General features: G+C 46.1%; 1 protein-coding gene across 5 annotated transcripts in view; it reads left to right on the top strand.

The window, feature by feature from the left end:
- Not3 (CCR4-associated factor Not3) overlaps nt 1-18,654 on the top strand; it is a 107,512-nt gene that overhangs the window by 55,739 nt on the left and 33,119 nt on the right. For 4 of the 5 annotated variants that reach the window (XM_067765034.1, XM_067765033.1, XM_067765032.1 and 1 more), the window contains 2 exons: nt 1,331-1,692; nt 1,778-1,853. In XM_067765034.1, the coding sequence (XP_067621135.1) occupies nt 1,331-1,692; nt 1,778-1,853 (438 nt within the window). The remainder of the gene's footprint in view (nt 1-1,330; nt 1,693-1,777; nt 1,854-18,654) is intronic. The other variant, XM_067765036.1, reaches the window with a different exon arrangement.

Raw genomic sequence — 18,654 nt, 5'->3', positions numbered from 1 at the left:
GCCTACCTTATGGAAATCAATGTAATCGATTAATGGTGCCATACTATAACGCTAACGCCATAACCATACCATAGCCAAACAATTGGTTTTTGGTTTCTCGCCATATCCATAACCTAAAAATATATGATTTGGTGAATTTAATAACTTTTAGTAGATTTTATTCATTGTTTTGGATACGTTATGACTAAGAGACTTATTTTTTGTTTAATATGTTTGTAATTTTTTGCGGTTTCTTCATTTTTATGAAATTTTCATAATTCTTACGTTAAGGCACCATTAATCGATCACATTGGAGATGTTTATGGATATGGGTATGGTTACGACTATGCCGTTAGGGTTAAGGAAGTTTAATTAGCCCTTAATGTGTTCTTAATAGGGTTCTGTAAAAATTTCTTGCCGTTTCAGTTTCCAGCAACAGTGAAAACATTTCTGTTCGTATGAAAATAATGGCTGTGAAAATAACGGCCCGACTAAACGCTCTGTTAATTAGTTTATAGAAACCTGCGTTGAATCTGTTTCAAGCCGGGTTCACAGTCCTGTTAAAAAATCGCTAAGATAAATAACTAATTTTTGCGTCAAAAGTTCTTGTAAATGGAAAACGTCTATTCATGAAAGGTATAAAGCATTCGGCATTAGCCGGAGACAGCTTTTCACTCCCTTGTTAAATATAAAGTAAAGATTTATGCAGATGTATACTTATACATATATGTATGTTTCTGCCTTTATTTTCATATTTGTTTAACTGAATATCATCCACATCCAACGGCTTAACATAATTATGTTCTCAATGTGTTTAAAACCCACAATCAATCTCCATATAAAACAAACAAACAAACAAATCCCGTTAAATGTATTGAATGAAACTGAAAACATAAAAACTTGAATGATTTGATTTTGTGAACAACAACGTCATCCATCGGTCATCTAACAACTCACAACAACCATACACAATACTACTACTACTACTACTACTTACTACCTTTTGCCAATGCATTGCTGCAATGCGTCAATTCATGTTTGTATGGGCATTGTTAATAACCAACAACAATAATTCCTAATGAATATAATGAAATGCCATATGTTGTCCTTAAATCAAAAATTCATAAATATATATTAAATATGTAAAATATAAATATACACAAAAAAAATGTAAATCATACAAATTTCGATTTCGAAATTTCGATTTCGAAAATTAAATAACGCTGTGGAACATTATCTTTGGTATACACATCAACCAACAACAACAAATGTTGTCTGTGAATGATGCTGTGTTGAATGAATGATGCTCGGATTGTCGTGGTGTCCATTTTGAATAATTTTTATACTAAAGGTGTTTCACTTGGTATTCCATCATCAGCGACAACGGACAGCAATAACAGCAATGAGACGAGTGGTTCTCCAAGCAGTATAACATCTGGTGGTAGTCCTGTACAATCACCGCTGCCAGCTGTTGGTGCACAACACCAACAACAAGCGCAATCACAGAATGTAGCAACAGTAGTGACGCTGACGACTACAACAGCGCAACAGCAACAACAACTACAGCATAGCAATCTCAGCCACAATATGAATTATGCAGCTGAGGCAGCAGCAGCGGCGACGGCGGCAGTGGCGTCAGCGACCAATAACACAGATGCGGGAGCCAACGATAAAAGGAGCAAAATTGATAGTAATTCGAGTAACAAAGCAAAAGTAAGTAAACTAAAACCTTTTAGTGAGGATTTTGTTGTCGATTTTTTTTTCTTATATATTTATATACTTTTTCTCATATTTTTAGCAACCTGTTAAGCCAACGGCAGTGCGTGCAGCCAATAGTAGCAGCAACAAATCTTCTAGCGGTTCAATATTAGAAAGTGAGTTGTTATTGTACAAGGGATAGCATTTTTTAAGGTCGCAATACTCGAAACTCATCCTTTCTTTTGTCAGCACGTTACTTTTTATACTCAGCGTGGTTTGCACACAGAGTATATTAACTTTGATTGGATAATGGTTGGTTGTGCAGGTATAAAGGAATCGAGATAGATATAGACTTCCATATATCAAAATCATCAGTGTCGAAAAAAATTTGATTGAGCCATGTCCGTCCGTCCGTCTGTCCGTCAACACGATAACTTGAGTAAATATTGAGATATCTTCACAAAATTTGGTATACGAACTTATCTGGACCCAGAATAGATTGTTTTTGAAAATGAGCGAAATCGGATGATAACCAAGCCGACTTTTTATATATACTAGCCTTTACCCGCGGCCCCATCCGCAAGGAGAAATTTAAATATATGGGCTATTCGCGTTAGCCTGTTTATCAAATTTTGTTTTCTGTCTAATGCATTTTTTTTTTGTAATTGAGTAAAAAAAAGAACTAAATGAGCTGATAACATGATAGGATCCAAAATGATCCCGAAATTATCCAGAAAAAGCTACGAAATGACCCCCACGTTATCGCGGACGGATCCCGAAAACCATCCAGAAATGCCCCGAAAGGGTCTCCAAAAGTTCCCGGAATAGTCCCAAAAAACCAGAAATGACAACGACACGATTCTAGACGTATCCAGAGAACCACACAGAAATGATCCCTGAAGGTGTTCCAAAATGATCCCGAAAAGGTTCCGAAATGACCATGACTGGCTCCCGGGCGGATCCCAAAAACCATCCAGAAAATATCCAGGAAGGGTCCCTAAATTATCCCGACATACTCCAGAAAAAGTTCCGAAATGGCTCCGAGGGGATCCACGACGGATCACGAAAACCATACAGAAATGAACCCGGAAGGGTCCCAAAATGATCCCGAAATAGTCCGGAAATGACCCAAATGTGATCCCGCACAGATCCAGAAATGATCCCGGAAAAGTAACAAAAAATCCCGAAATGGCCCCTACGGCATCCCGGACGGATCCAGAAATTATCTCGGAAGGGTCCCCAAATGATCCCAAAATGGTCCCGAAATGACCCTGATGGATCCGGAAAACCATCAAGAAATTATGCAGGATGGGTCCCCAAATGATCCCGAAATAATACAGAAAAAGTCACGAAACGACCCCTAGAGGATCCCCAAATGATCCCGTATTAGCTCCGAAAAGGTCCCGAAATAACCCCGACGGGATCCCGGACAAATCCCGAAAACCATCCAGAAATAATGCCGGAAGGGATCCCAAATGATTCCGACAAAGTCCCGCATTGATTCCGACGGGATCCCGAACGGATACCGAAAATCATCCAGAAGTGATGCCGGAAAGGTCCTCAAATGATCACCTAATAGTCCCGAAATTACCCTTAAGGGGCCCTGGACGGATCCCGTAAACCATCCAGAAACGATCCCTATATAGTCCCGAAGAAGTCCCGAAATGACCCTGACGGGATCTCGAACGCATCCCTAAATGACCCTGACGGGATCCCGGACAGATCCCGAAATCCATCCAGAAATGATCTTGGGAGGGACCCCAAATGATCCCGAAAAAGTCTCGCAAGGAAAACCATCCGAAAAAGTCTCCAAATGACCCCGACATACTCCAGAAAAAGTTCCGAAATGGCTCCGAGGGTATCCACGACGGATCGCGAAAACCATACAGAAATGATTCCGGAAGGATCCCAAATTGACCCAGATGGGATCCCGCACAGATCCAGAAATGATCCCGGAAGGGTCCAAAAACTATCCCGGAAAAGTTACAAAAAATCCCGAAATGGCTCCTACGGCATCCCGGACGGATCCAGAAATGATCTCGGAAGGGTCCCCAAATGATCCCAAAATGGTCCCGAAATGACTGATGGATCCGGCAAACCATCATGAAATTATGCCGGAAGGGTCCCCAAATGATCCCGAAATAAAACAGAAAAAGTCACGAAACGACCCATAGAGGATCCCCAAATGATCCCGTATTAGCCCCGAAAAGGTCGCGAAATAACCCCGACGTGATCCCGGACAAATCCCGAAAACCATCCAGAAATGATGCCGGAAGGGATCCCAAATGATTTCGAAAAAGTCCCGCAATGATTCCGACGGGATCCCGAACGGATACCGAAAATCATCCAGAAGTGATGCCGGAAAGGTCCTCAAATGATCACCTAATAGTCCCGAAATGACCCTTAAGGGATCCTGGACGGATCCCGTAAACCATCCAGAAATGATCCCTATATAGTCCCGAAAGTACCCTGACGGGATCTCGAACGCACCCCTAACTGACCCTGACGGGATCCCGGACAGATCCCGAAATCTATCCAGAAATGATCTTGGGAGGGACCCCAAATGATCCCGAAAAAGTCTCGGAAAAGTCCAGAAATTACCCTGACGGGTTCCCGGATGAATCCTGAAAGCCATCCTTAAATGATCCCGAAAAAGTCCCGAAATGACCCTGACGGGACCCCGAAAGGATCCCGAAAAATATCCAGAAATGATGTCGGAAAGGTCCTCAAATGATCTCCTAATAGTTCCGAAAAGACACTGACGGGATCCCGAACGGATCCCGACAATTATCCAGAAATGATGCCGAAAGGGTCCGGAAATGATCCCGTATTAGTCGAGAAAAAGTCCCGAAAAGACCTCGACGGGATCCCGGACGACTCCCAAAAACCATCCAGAAATGATGCCGTTAGGTATCTCGAATGATCCCGAAATAGTCCCGAAATGACCTCGTCGGCATCCTGGACGGATCCCGAAAATTATACAGAAGTGATGCCGGAAAGGTCCCCAAATGATCCCCTAATAGTCACGATATTACCCTGATGGGATCCCGGACGGATCCCGAAAACCATGCCGAAAGGGTTCCCAAATGATCCCGTATTAGTCGCGAAAAAGTCCCGAAATGACCCCGACGGGATCCCGGACGGATCCCGAAAACCATCCAGAAATGATGCCGAAAGGGTTCCCAAATGATCCCGTATTAGTCGCGAAAAAGTCCCGAAATGACCCCGACGGGATCCCGGACGGATCCCGAAAACCATCCAGAAATGATGCCGGAAGAGCCCCCAAATGATCCCGAAAAAGTCCCCAAATGACCCCGACGAGATCCGGGACGTATCCCGAAAACCATCCAGAAATGATGCCGAAAGGGTTCCCAAATGATCCCGTATTAGTCGCCAAAAAGTCCCGAAATGACCCCGACGGGATCCCGGACGGATCCCGAAAACCATCCGGAAATGATGCCGGAAGAGCCCCCAAATGATCCCGAAAAAGTCCCCAAATTACCCCGACGAGATCCCGGACGGATCCCGAAAACCATCCAGAAATGATGCCGAAAGGGTCCCCAAATGATCCCGTATTAGTCGCGAAAAAGTCCCGAAATGACCCCGACGGGATGCCGAACGAATCCCGAAGACCATCCAGAAATGATGCCTAAAGGGACCCAAAATAATCCCGAAAAAGTCCCGTAATGATCCCGGCAACCATCAAGAATTTATCTCTCGAAGGTACGCAAATGATCCCGAAAGTACCCCGACGGGATCCCGAAAACCATCCAGAAATGATGCCGGAAGGGTCCCCAAATGATCGCGAAATAATCCCGAAATGATTCCGGAATAGTCCCGAAAATGTCCCAAAATAACCCGGACGGATCCCGAAAACTATACAGAAATGATCCCGGAAGGGTCCCAAAATTATCCCGAAATAGTCCCGAAAAAGTCCCGAAATTACCCCGGCGGGATCCCGGACCGATCCCGAAAACCATCCAGAAATGATCCCGGAAGGGTCTCCATATGAGGTGAAGCTAATTATAAAACCATGTTAATAACACAGCAGGCGCAGGAGCGAATAAAAAGTTACATAGAAACGTACAGGTAAAGTTAATAAAAGCGTGATAATAAAAACAATTGAAGGAGGGGGGATGGCGGGGGTAAAAGGAGAGGACCACTGATCGTTCCTCCAAAATTGTCTAGATCTCGATCTGTATTTGCCAGATACCAAAAACTATTGATTTAGGAGAAAATTTATATTGAGTTATAACAATTTATAGATTTTACACCAGAGTGGAAGATAAAGGGGGGAAGGGGGCGGAGGGTGTCACTGCTTACTTTGTAAGCCCTCGACTTATTTGACCCCTTGAGTCTGTGATATTGGTGTTATAACTATTTATAGATTTTACACCAGAGTGGGAGATAAAGCGGGGAAGGGGGCGGAGGGTGTCACTGCTTACTTTGTAAGCCCTCGACTTATTTGACCCCTTGAGTCTGTGATATTGGTGTTATAACTATTTATAGATTTTACACCAGAGTGGGAGATAAAGCGGGGAAGGGGGCGGAGGGTGTCACTGCTTACTTTGTAAGCCCTCGACTTATTTGACCCCTTGAGTCTGTGATATTGGTGAAGGCCAGTATACGTAAAGTTATAATGTGTAAAAATTATTAAAAGGTAATTGCTCGAAGAGGTCGTGGGACGCCACCCCTCTTTCCATGTGCGCAAAAAATTTCGCTAGTAGACTACTGCCTGTGTCCCATATTTCATCAAAATCCGTATAGCCATTCTGGCGTGATTCAGTCGCAAAGACGAAAAAATATAATAATTAAATTATAACTGTTCCTAGGGTGCGGGGACCACGCCCCTTTTCAAAAATATATAGCTAGTAGATCCTTCTAGACTATTGGCTATATGTGTGCAAAATTTCATCCAAATCGGTCCAGCCGTTCTTGCGTGATTGAGTCACAAAGACAAACGTCTGGACAAACATCCAAACATCCAAACTTTCCCATTTATAATATATATTAGAATTAGATAAAACCATGTTAATAAGGCAGCAGGCGCAGGAGCGAATGAAAAGTTACATAGAAACGTACAGGTAAAGTTAATAAAAGCGTGCTAATAAAAACAATTGAAGGAGGGCGGATGGCGGGGGTAAAAGGAGAGGACCACTGATCGTTCCTCCAAAATTGTCTAGATCTCGATCTGTATTTGCCAGATACCAAAAACTATTGATTTAGGAGAAAATTTATATTGAGTTATAACAATTTATAGATTTTACACCAGAGTGGAAGATAAAGGGGGGAAGGGGGCGGAGGGTGTCACTGCTTACTTTGTAAGCCCTCGACTTATTTGACCCCTTGAGTCTGTGATATTGGTGAAGGCCAGTATACGTAAAGTTATAATGTGTAAAAATTATTAAAAAGTAATTGCTCGAAGAGGTCGTGAGACCCCCACCCCTCTTTCCATGTGCGCAAAAAATTTCGCTAGTAGACTACTGCCTGTGTCCCATATTTCATCAAAATCCGTATAGTCATTCTGGCGTGATTCAGTCGCAAAGACGAAAAAATATAATAATTAAATTATAACTGTTCCTAGGGGGCGGGGACCACGCCCCTTTTCAAAAATATATAGCTAGTAGATGTGCAAAATTTCATCCAAATCGGTCCAGCCGTTCTTGCGTGATTGAGTCACAAAGACAAACGTCTGGACAAACATCCAAACTTTCCCATTTATAATATACTAGCCTTTACCCGCGGCCCCGTCCGCAAGGAGAAAATTAAATATATGGGATATTCACGTTAGCCTGCTTATCAAGTTATCTGTTTAAAAAGATGTTTCTGTCTAATACATTTTATTTTTGTAATTGAGTAAAAAAAGAACTAAATGAGCTGATAACCTGATAGGATCCCCAAATGATCCCGAAATTATCCAGAAAAATCCACGAAATGACCCCGACGCTATCGCGGACTGATCCCGAAAACCATCTAGAAATGCCACGGAAGGATCTCCAAAAGTTGCCGGAATAGTCCCAAAAAACCCGAAATGACAACGACACGATTCTAGACTTATCCAGAGAACCACAAAGAAATGATGCCTGAAGGGTACCAAAATGATCCCGAAATAGTCCCGAAAAAGTTCCGAAATGACCCTGACGGGCTCCCGGACGGTTCTCAAAAACCATCCAGAAAATATCCAGGAAGGGTCCCTAGGGGATCCACGACGGATCGCGAAAACCATTCAGAAATGATTCCGGAAGTGTCCCAAAATGACCCCGTATTAGTCCCGAAAAAGTCCTGAAATGACCCCGACGGGATGGCAGACGGATTCCGAAAACTATCCAGAAATGATGCCGGAAAGTCCTCAAATGATCCCCTAATAGTCCCGGTATGACCCCGACGGGATCTCGAACGGACTCCTAAATGACCCTGACGGGATCCCGGACAGATCTCGACATCCATCCAGAAATGATCTTGGAAGGGCCCAAAATAATCCCGAAACAATCTTTGAAAAGTCCAGAAATCACCCCGACGGGATCCCGCACGGATCTCAAAAACTATCCAGAAATGATGCCGGAAGGTCCTCAAATGATCCCCTAATAGTCCCGAAATGACCTAAAACCATCCAGAAATTATGCCGGAAGGGACCCCAAATGATCCCGAAAAAGTTCCGAAATGACCCCGAAGGGATCCCGGACGGATCCCGAAAACCATCCAGAAATTATGCCGAAAGGGTCCTCAAATGATCCGATACCATTCGATAAAAAGTCCCGAAATAACCCCGACGGGATCCCGGACGGATCCTCAAAACCATATAGAAATGATGCCGGAAGGTACCCCAAATGATCCCAAAATAGTCCCGAAATGACCGTGGCAGGATCCCGTACGGATCCCGAAAACCATCCAGAAATGATGCCGAAAGGCTCCCCTAATTATCCCGTATTAGTCCCGAAATGACCCCGACGGGATTCCTGACGAATCCCGAAAAGCATCCAGAAATAATGCCGAAAGGGTCCCCAAATCATCCCGTATCAGTCGAGAAAAATTCCCGAAATGACCCCGACGGGATCGCTGATGGTACCGAAAACCATCTAGAAATGATGCCGGAAGGTACCTCAAATGAACCCGTATTAGTCGAGAAAAAGTCCCAAAATGACCCCGACGGGATCCGGACGGAACCCGAAAACCATCCAGAAATGATGCCGTCTTAGTCGAGAAAAAGTCCAGAAATGACCCCGACGGGATCCCGAAAACCATCCAGAAATGATGCCGAAAGGCTCCCCTAATTGTCCCGTATTAGTCCCGAAAAAGTCCTGAATTGACCCCGTCGGGATCCCGGATGGAACCCGAAAACTATCCAGAAATGATGCCGGAAGGTATCCCGAAATAGTCCCGAAATGACCCTGACGGGATCCCGGACGGATCCCTAAGACCATCTAGAAATGGTGCCGGAAGGTACCTCAAATGATCCCGAAATAGTACCGAAATGACCCCGACGGGATACCGGACGGATCCCGAAAACCATCCAGAAATGATGCCGAAAGCGTCCCCAAATGATCCCGTATTAGTCGAGAAAAATTCCCGAAATGACCCCGACGGGATCCCGGACGGATCCTCAAAACCATATAGAAATGATGCCGGAAGGTACCCCAAATGATCCCGAAAACCATCCAGAAATGATGCCGATGGGCTCCCCTAATTATCCCGTATTAGTCAAGAAAAAGTTCCGAAATGACCCCGACGGGATTCCTGACGGATCCCGAAAAGCATCCAGAAATAATGCCGAAAGGGTCCCAAAATCATCCCGTATTAGTCGAGAAAAAGTCCTGAATTGACCCCGTCGGGATCCCGGATGGATCCCGAAAACTATACAGAAATGATGCCGGAAGGTATCCCGAAATGACCCTGACGGGATCCCGGACGGATCCCGAAAACCATCTAGAAATGATTCCGGAAGGTACCCCAAATGATTCCGAAATAGTCCCGAAATGACCCCGACGGGATACCGGACGGATCCCCAAAACCATCCAGAAATGATGCCGAAAGCGTCCCCAAATGATCCCGTATTAGTCGAGAAAAATTCCCGAAATGACCTCGACGGGATCCCGGACGGATCCTCAAAACCATATAGAAATGATGCCGGAAGGTACCCCAAAGGATCCCGAAATAATTCCGAAATGAACCTGACGGGATCCCGAACGCATCCCGTAAACCATCTAGAAATGGTGCCGGAAGGTATCTCAAATGATTCCGAAATAGTACCGAAATGACCCTGACGGGATCCCGGATGGAAACCGATAACCATCTAGAAATGATGCCGGAAGGTACCTCAAATGATCCCGAAATATTCCCGAAATGACCCCGACGGGATCCCAGACGGATCCCGAAAGCCATCCAGAAAAGATGCCGGAAGCGTCCCCAAATGATCCCGTATTAGTCGAGAAAAAGTCCCAAAATGACCCCGACGGGATCCCGGACGGATCCCGAAAACCATCTAGAAATGATGCTGGAAGGTACCCCAAATGATCCCGAAATAGTCCCGAAATGACCCCGACGGGATCCCGGACGGATCCCGAAAACCATCCAGAAATGATGCCGAAAGCGTCCCCAAATGATCCCGTATTAGTCGAGAAAAAGTCCCGAAATGACCCCGACGGGTTCCCGGACGGATCCCGAAAAGCATCCAGATATGATGCCGAAAGGGTCCCCAAATGATCCCGTATAAGTCGAGAAAAAGTCCCGAAATGACCAAGAAGGGATCCCGGACGGATCCAGAAAACCATCTAGAAATGAAGCCGGAAGGTACCCCAAATGATACCGAAATAGTCCCGAAATGACCCTGACGGGATCCCGGACGGATCCCGAAAACCATCTAGCAATGATGCCGGAAGCTACCCCAAATGATCACGTATTAGTCGAGAAAAAGTCCCGAAATTACCCCGACGGGATCCCGGACGTATCCAGAAAACCGCCTAGAAATGAAGCCGGAAGGTACCCCAAATGATCCCGAAATAGTCCCGAAATGACCCTGATTGGATCCCGGGCGGATCCCGAAACCCATCTAGCAATGATGCCGGAAGCTACCCCAAATTATCCCGTATTAGTCGAGAAAAAGTCCAGAAATGACCCCGACGGGATCCCTGATGTACCCCGAAAACCATCTAGAAATGATGCCGGAAGGTACCTCAAATGAACCCGTATTAGTCGAGAAAAAGTCCCAAAATGACCCCGACGGGATCCGGACGGAACCCGAAAACCATCCAGAAATGATGCCGAAAGGATCCACAAATGATCCCGTCTTAGTCGAGAAAAAGTCCAGAAATGACCCCGACGGGATCCCGAAAACTATCCAGAAATGATGCCGAAAGGCTCCCCTAATTATCCCGTATTAGTCCCGAAAAAGTCCCGAAATGAGCCCGACGGGATTCCTGACGAATCCCGAAAAGCATCCAGAAATAATGCCGAAAGGGTCTCAAAATCATCCCGTATTAGTCGAGAAAAAGTCCTGAATTGACCCCGTCGGGATCCCGGATGGATCCCGAAAACTATCCAGAAATGATGCCGGAAGGTATCCCTAAATAGTCCCGAAATGACCCTGACGGGATCCCGGACGGATCCCTAAAACCATCTAGAAATGGTGCCGGAAGGTACCTCAAATGATCCCGAAATAGTACCGAAATGACCCCGACGGGATACCGGACGGATCCCGAAAACCATCCAGAAATGATGCCGAAAGCGTCCCCAAATGATCCCGTATTAGTCGAGAAAAATTCCCGAAATGACCCCGACGGGATCCCGGACGGATCCTCAAAACCATATAGAAATGATGCCGGAAGGTACCCCAAATGATCCCGAAAACCATCCAGAAATGATGCCGATAGGCTCCCCTAATTATCCCGTATTAGTCAAGAAAAAGTCCCGAAATGACCCCGACGGGATTCCTGACGGATCCCGAAAAGCATCCAGAAATAATGCCGAAAGGGTCCCCAAATCATCCCGTATTAGTCGAGAAAAAGTCCTGAATTGACCCCGTCGGGATCCCGGATGGATCCCGAAAACTATCCTGAAATGATGCCGGAAGGTATCCCGAAATGACCCTGACGGGATCCCGGACGGATCCCGAAAACCATCTAGAAATGATGCCGGAAGGTACCCCAAATGATCCCGAAATAGTCCCGAAATGACCCCGACGGGATACCGGACGGATCCCCAAAACCATCCAGAAATGATGCCGAAAGCGTCCCCAAATGATCTCGTATTAGTCGAGAAAAATTCCCGAAATGACCCCGACGGGATCCCGGACGGATCCTCAAAACCATATAGAAATGATGCTGGAAGGTACCTCAAATGAACCCGTATTAGTCGACAAAAAGTCCCAAAATGACCCCGACGGGATCCGGACGGAACCCGAAAACCATCCACAAATGATACCGAAAGGGTCCCCAAATGATCCCGTCTTAGTCGAGAAAAAATCCAGAAATGACCCCGACGGGACCCGGACGGATCCCGAAAACCATCCAGAAATGATACCGAAAGGGTCCCCAAATGATCCCGTCTTAGTCGAGAAAAAGTTCCGAAATGACCCCGACGGGATCACGGACGAATCCCGAAAACCGTCCAGAAATGATGCCGGAAGGGTCCCCAAATGATCGCGAAATCCCGGAATAGTACCGAAAATGTCCCAAAATAATCCCGGACGGATCCCGAAAACTATACACAAATGATCCCGGAAGGGTCCCAAAATAATCCCGGAATAGTCCCGAAAAAGTCCGGAAATGACCCCGGCGGGATCGCGGACGGATCCCGAAAACCATCCAGAAATGATCCTAGAAAGGGTCTCGATATGACCCAAACGGGATTACAAATAGGGTGAAGATAATTATAAAACCATGTTTTTAAGGCAACAGGCGCGTTGGAGCCAATGAAGAGTTACAAAGAAACATACAGGTAAAGCTAATAAAAGCGTGCTAATAAAAACAATTGAAGGAGGGCGGATGGCGGGATGAGGAGAGTACCACTGATAGTTTTTCCAAAATTGTTTAGATCTCGATCTGTATGAGCCAGATACCAAAAACTATTGATTTAGGAGAAAATTTAGATTGAGTTATAACAATTTATGGATTTTACACCAGAGGAGGAGATAAAGGGGGGCGGGCGGAGGGTGTCACTGCTTACTTTGTAAGCCCTCGACTTATTTGACCCCTTGAGTCTGTGATATTGGTGAAGGCCAGTATACGTAAAGTTATAATGTGTAAAAATTATGAAAAATAATTTCTCGAATTGTCGTGGGACCCCCACCCCTCTTTCCATGTTCGAAAAAAATTTCGCTAGTAGACTACTGTCTGTGTCCCAAATTTCATCAAAATCCGTGTAGCCATTCTGGCGTGATTCAGTCGCAAAGACGAAAAAATATAATAATTAAATTATAACTGTTCCTAGGGGGCGGAGACCACGCCCCTTTTGAAAAATATATAGCTAGTAGATCCTTCTAGACTATTGGCTATATGCATGCCAAATTTCATACAAATCCGTCCAGCCGTTCTTGCGTGATTGAGTCACAAAGACAAACGTCTGGACAAACATCCAAACATCCAAACTTTGCCATTTATAATATACTAGCCTTTACCCGCGGCCCCGTCCGCAAGGAGAAATTTAAATATATGGGCTCTTCGCATTAGCCTGCTTATCAAGTTATCTGTTTAGAATTTTGTTTTCTGTCTAATGCATTTTATTTTTGTAATTGAGTAAAAAAAAGAACTAAATGAGCTGATAACCTGATAGGATCCCAAATGATGCCGAAATTATCCAGAAAAAGCTACGAAATGACCCCAACGCTATCGCGGACAGATCCCGAAAACCATCCAGAAATGCCCCGAAAGGGTCTCCAAAAGATCCCCGAATAGTCCCAAAAAAACCCGAAATAAGAGCGACACGATTCTAGACGTATCCAGAGAACCACACAGAAATGATCCCTGAAGGTGTTCCAAAATGATCCCGAAAAGGTTCCGAAATGAGCCTAACGGGCTCCCGGGCGGATCTCAAAAACCATCCAGAAAATATCCAGGAAGGGTCCCTAAATTATCCCGACTAACTCCAGAAAAAGTTCCGAAATGGCTCCGAGGGGATCCACGATGGATCGCGAAAACCATACAGAAATGATTCCGGAAGGATTCCAAAATGATCCCGAAATAGTCCGGAATTGACCCAGATGGGATCCCGCACAGATCCAGAAATGATCCCAGAAGGGTGCAAAAACTACCCCAGAAAAGTAACAAAAAATCCCGAAATGGCTCCTACGGCATCCCGGACGGATCCAGAAATGATCTCGGAAGGGTCCCCAAATGATCCCAAAATGGTCCCGAAATGACCCTGATGGACCCGGCAAACCATCAAGAAATTATGCCGAAAGGGTCCCAAAATGATCCCGAAATAATACAGAAAAAGTCACGAAACGACCCCTAGAGGATCCCCAAATGATCCCGCATTAGCCCCGAAAAGGTCCCGAAATAACCCCGACGGGATCCCGGACAAATCCCGAAAACCATCCATAAATGATGCCGGAAGGAATCCCAAATGATTCCGTAAAAGTCCCGCATTGATTCCGACGGGATCCCGAACGGATACCGAAAATCATCCAGAAGTGATGCCGGAAAGGTCCTCAAATGATCACCTAATAGTCCCGAAATGACCCTTAAGGGGTCATGGACGGATCCCATAAACCATCCAGAAATGATCCCGATATAGTACCGAAGAAGTCCCGAAATGACCCTGACGGGATCTCGAATGCACCCCTAAATGACCCTGACGGGATTCCGGACAGATCCCGAAATCCATCCAGAAATGATCTTGGGAGGGACCCCAAATGATCCCGAAAAAGTCCCGCAATGATTCCGAGGGGATCCTGATCGGATACCGAAAACCATCCAGAAGTGATGCCGGAAAGGTCCTCAAATGATCACCTAATACCAAAATGACCCTGACGGCATCCCGGACTGATCCCAAAATCCATCCAGTAATGATCTTGGGCAGGTCCCAAAAATATCCCGAAATAGTCTCGGAAAAGTTCAGAAATTACCCTGACGGGTTCCCGGACGAATCCTGAAAGCCATCTCTAAATGATCCCGAAAAAGTCCCGAAATGACCCTGACTGGACCCCGAAAGGATCCCGAAAACTATCCAGAAATGATGCCGGAAATGTCCTCAAATGATCACCTAATAGTTCCGAAAAGACCCTGACGGGATCCCGAACGGATCCCGACGACTATCTAGAAATGATGCCGAAAGGGCCCGCGAATGATCCCGTATAAATCGAGAAAAAGTCCGGAAAAGAACCCGACGGGATGCCGGACGAATCCCAAAAACCATCCAGAAATGATCTTGGGAGGGTCCCAAAATTATCCCGAAATAGTCTGGGAAAAGTCCAGAAATTACCCTGACGGATCCCGGACGAAGCCTGAAAACCAATCTTAAATGATGCCGAAAAAGTCCCGAAATGACCCTGATGGGACCCGGAAAGGATCCCGAAAACTAACCAGAAATGATGCCGGAAAGGTCCTCAAATGATCTCCCAATAGTTCCGAAAAGACCCTGACGGGATCCCGAACGGATCCCGACAACTATCCAGAAATGATACCGAAAGGGCCCGCAAATGATCCCGTATTAGTCGAGAAAAAGTCCCGAAATGACCCCGACGGTATGCCGGACGAATCCCAAAAACCATCCAGAAATGATTTTGGAAGGGACCCCAATGATCCCGAAAAAGTCCCGCAATTATTCCGACGGGAATCTGAACGGATACCGAAAACCATCCAGAAGTGATGCCGGAACGGTCCTCAAATGCTCACCTAATAGTCCCAAAATGACCCTGAGGGCATCCCGGACAAATCCCGAAATCCATCCAGAAATGATCTTGGGAAGGTCCCAAAATGATCCCGAAATAGTCTCGGAAAAGTCCAGAAATTACCCTGACGGGTTCCCGGGCGATTCCTGAAATGATTCCGAAAAAGCCCCGAAATGACCCTGACGGGATCCCGAAAGGATTCCAAAAACTATCCAGAAATGATGCCGGAAAGGTCCTCAAATGATCCCCTAATAGTTCCGAAATGACCGTGACGGGATCCCGAACGGATCCCGACAACTATCCAGAAATTATGCCGAAAGGATCCGCAAATGATCCCGTATTAGTCGAGAAAAAGTCCCGAAATGACCCCGACGGGATCCCGGACGAATCCCAAAAACCATCCAGAAATGATGCCGGTAGGTATCCCAAATGATCCCGAAATAATCCCGAAATGACCTCGTCGGCATCCCGGACGGATACCGAAAATTATCCAGAAATGATGCCGGAAAGGTCCACAAATGATCCCCTAATAGTCCCGAAATTACCCTGATGGGATCCCGGACGGATCCCGAAAACCATCCAGAAATGATGCCGGAAGCGCTCCCAAATGATCCCGAAAAAGTCCCCAAATGACCCCGACGATATCCCGGACGGATCCCGAAAACCATCCAGAAATGATGCCGGAAGAGCCCCCAAATGATCCCGAAAAAGTCCCCAAATGACCCCGACGAGATCCCGCACGGATCCCGAAAACCATCCAGAAATGATGCCGGAAGCGCCCCCAAATGATCCCGAAAAAGTCCCCAAATGACCCCGACGATATCCCGGACGGATCCCGAAAACCATCCAGAAATGATGCCGGAAGAGCCCCCAAATGATCCCGAAAAAGTCCCCAAATGACCCCGACGAGATCCCGCACGGATCCCGAAAACCATCCAGAAATGATGCCGGAAGAGCCCCAAATGATCCCGAAAAAGTCCCCAAATGACCCCGACATACTCCAGAAAAGGTTCCGAAATGGCTCTGAGGGAATCAACGACGGATCGCGAAAACCATACAGAAATGATTCCGGAAGGATCCCAAATTGATCCCGAAATAGTCCGGAAATGACCCAGATGGGATCCCGCACAGATCCAGAAATGATCCCGGAAGGGTCCAAAAACTATCCCGGAAAAGTAACAAAAAATCCAGAAATGGCTCCTACGGCATCCCGGACGGATCCAGAAATGATCTCGGAAGGGTCCCCAAATGATCCCAAAATGGTCCCGAAATGACCCTGATGGATCCGGCAAACCATCAAGAAATTATGCCGGAAGGGTCCCCAAATGATCCCGAAATAAAACAGAAAAAGTCAGGAAACGACCCCTAGAGGATCCCCAAATGATCCCGTATTAGCCCCAAAAAAGTCCCAAAATGACCCTGACGGGATCCCGAAAGGATTCCGAAAACAATACAGAAATGATGCCGGAAAGTTCCTCAAATGATCCCCTAATAGTCCCGAAATGACCGTGACGGGATCCCGACAACTATCCAGAAATGATGCCGAAAGGGTCCGCAAATGATCCCGTATTACTCGAAAAAAAGTCCCGAAAGGACCACGACGGATCCCGGACGGATCCCAAAAACCATCCAGAAATGATGCCGGTAGGTATCCCAAATGATCCCGAAATAGTCCCGAAATGACCTCGTCGGCATCCCGGACGGATCCCGAAAATTATCCAGAAATGATGCCGGAAAGGTTCCCAAATGATCCCCTAATAGTCCCGAAATTACCCTAATGGGATCCCGGACGGATCCCGAAAACCATCCAGAAATGATGCCGAAAGGGTTCCCAAATGATCCCGTATTAGTCGAGAAAAAGTCCCGAAATGACCCCGACGGGATCCCGGACGGATCCCGAAAACCATCCAGAAATGATGCCGAAAGGGTTCCCAAATGATCCCGTATTAGTCGCGAAAAAGTCCCGAAATGACCCCGACGGGATCCCGGACGGATCCCAAAAACCATCCAGAAATGATGCCGGACGAGCCCCAAAATGATCCCGAAAAAGTCCCCAAATGACCTCGACGAGATCCCGGACGGATCCCGAAAACCATCCAGAAATGATGTCGGAAGAGCCCCCAAATGATCCCGAAAAAGTCCCCAAATGACCCCGACGATATCCCGGACGGATCCCGAAAACCATCCAGAAATGATGCCAGAAGAGCCCTCAAATGATCCCGAAAAAGTCCCCATATGACCCCGACGAGATCCCGCACGGATCCCGAAAACCATCCAGAAATGATGCCGGAAGGGTCCCCAAATGATCGCGAAATAGTCCCGAAATGATTCCGGAATAGTCCCGAAAATGTTCCAAAATAACCCCGATGGGATCCCGGACGGATCCCGTAAACTATACAGAAATGATCCCGGAAGGGTCCCAAAATGATCCCGAAATAGTCCGGAAAAAGTCCCGAAATTACCCCGGCGTAATCCCGGACCGATCCCGAAAACCATCCAGAAATGATCCCGGAAGGGTCTCGATATGACCCTTACGGGATTACAAATAAGGTGAAGCTAATTATAAAACCATGTTAATAAGGCAGCAGGCGCATTGGAGCGAATAAAAAGTTAGATAGAAACATACAGGTAAAGCTAATAACAGCGTGCTAATAAAAACAATTGATGGAGGGCGGATGGCGGGAGTAGAGGAGAGGACCACTGATCGTTCCTCCAAAATTGTCTAGATCTCGTTCTGTATGTACCAGATACCAAAAACTATTGATTTAGGAGAAAATTTAGATTGAGTTATAACAATTTATGGATTTTACACCAGAGGGGGAGATAAAGGGGGGCGGGCGGAGGGTGTCACTGCTTACTTTGTAAGCCCTCGACTTATTTGACCCCTTGAGTCTGTGATATTGGTGAAGGCCAGTATATGTAAAGTTATAATGTGTAAAAATTATGAAAAATAATTTCTCGAAGGGTCGTGGGACCCCCACCCCTCTTTCCATGTTCGAAAAAAATTTCGCTAGTAGACTACTGTCTGTGTCCCAAATTTCATCAAAATCCGTGTAGCCATTCTGGCGTGATTCAGACACAAAGACGAAAAAATATAATAATTAAATTATAACTGTTCCTAGGGGGCGGGGACCACGCCCCTTTTGAAAAAT

This window comes from Eurosta solidaginis, chromosome 2 (assembly GCF_040869045.1).
Source record: "Eurosta solidaginis isolate ZX-2024a chromosome 2, ASM4086904v1, whole genome shotgun sequence".
Classification (NCBI taxonomy): Eukaryota; Metazoa; Arthropoda; class Insecta; order Diptera; family Tephritidae; genus Eurosta; species Eurosta solidaginis.
The sequence above is the reverse complement of the archived record's forward strand: the minus strand, read 5'-3'. Positions and strand labels throughout refer to the sequence as shown.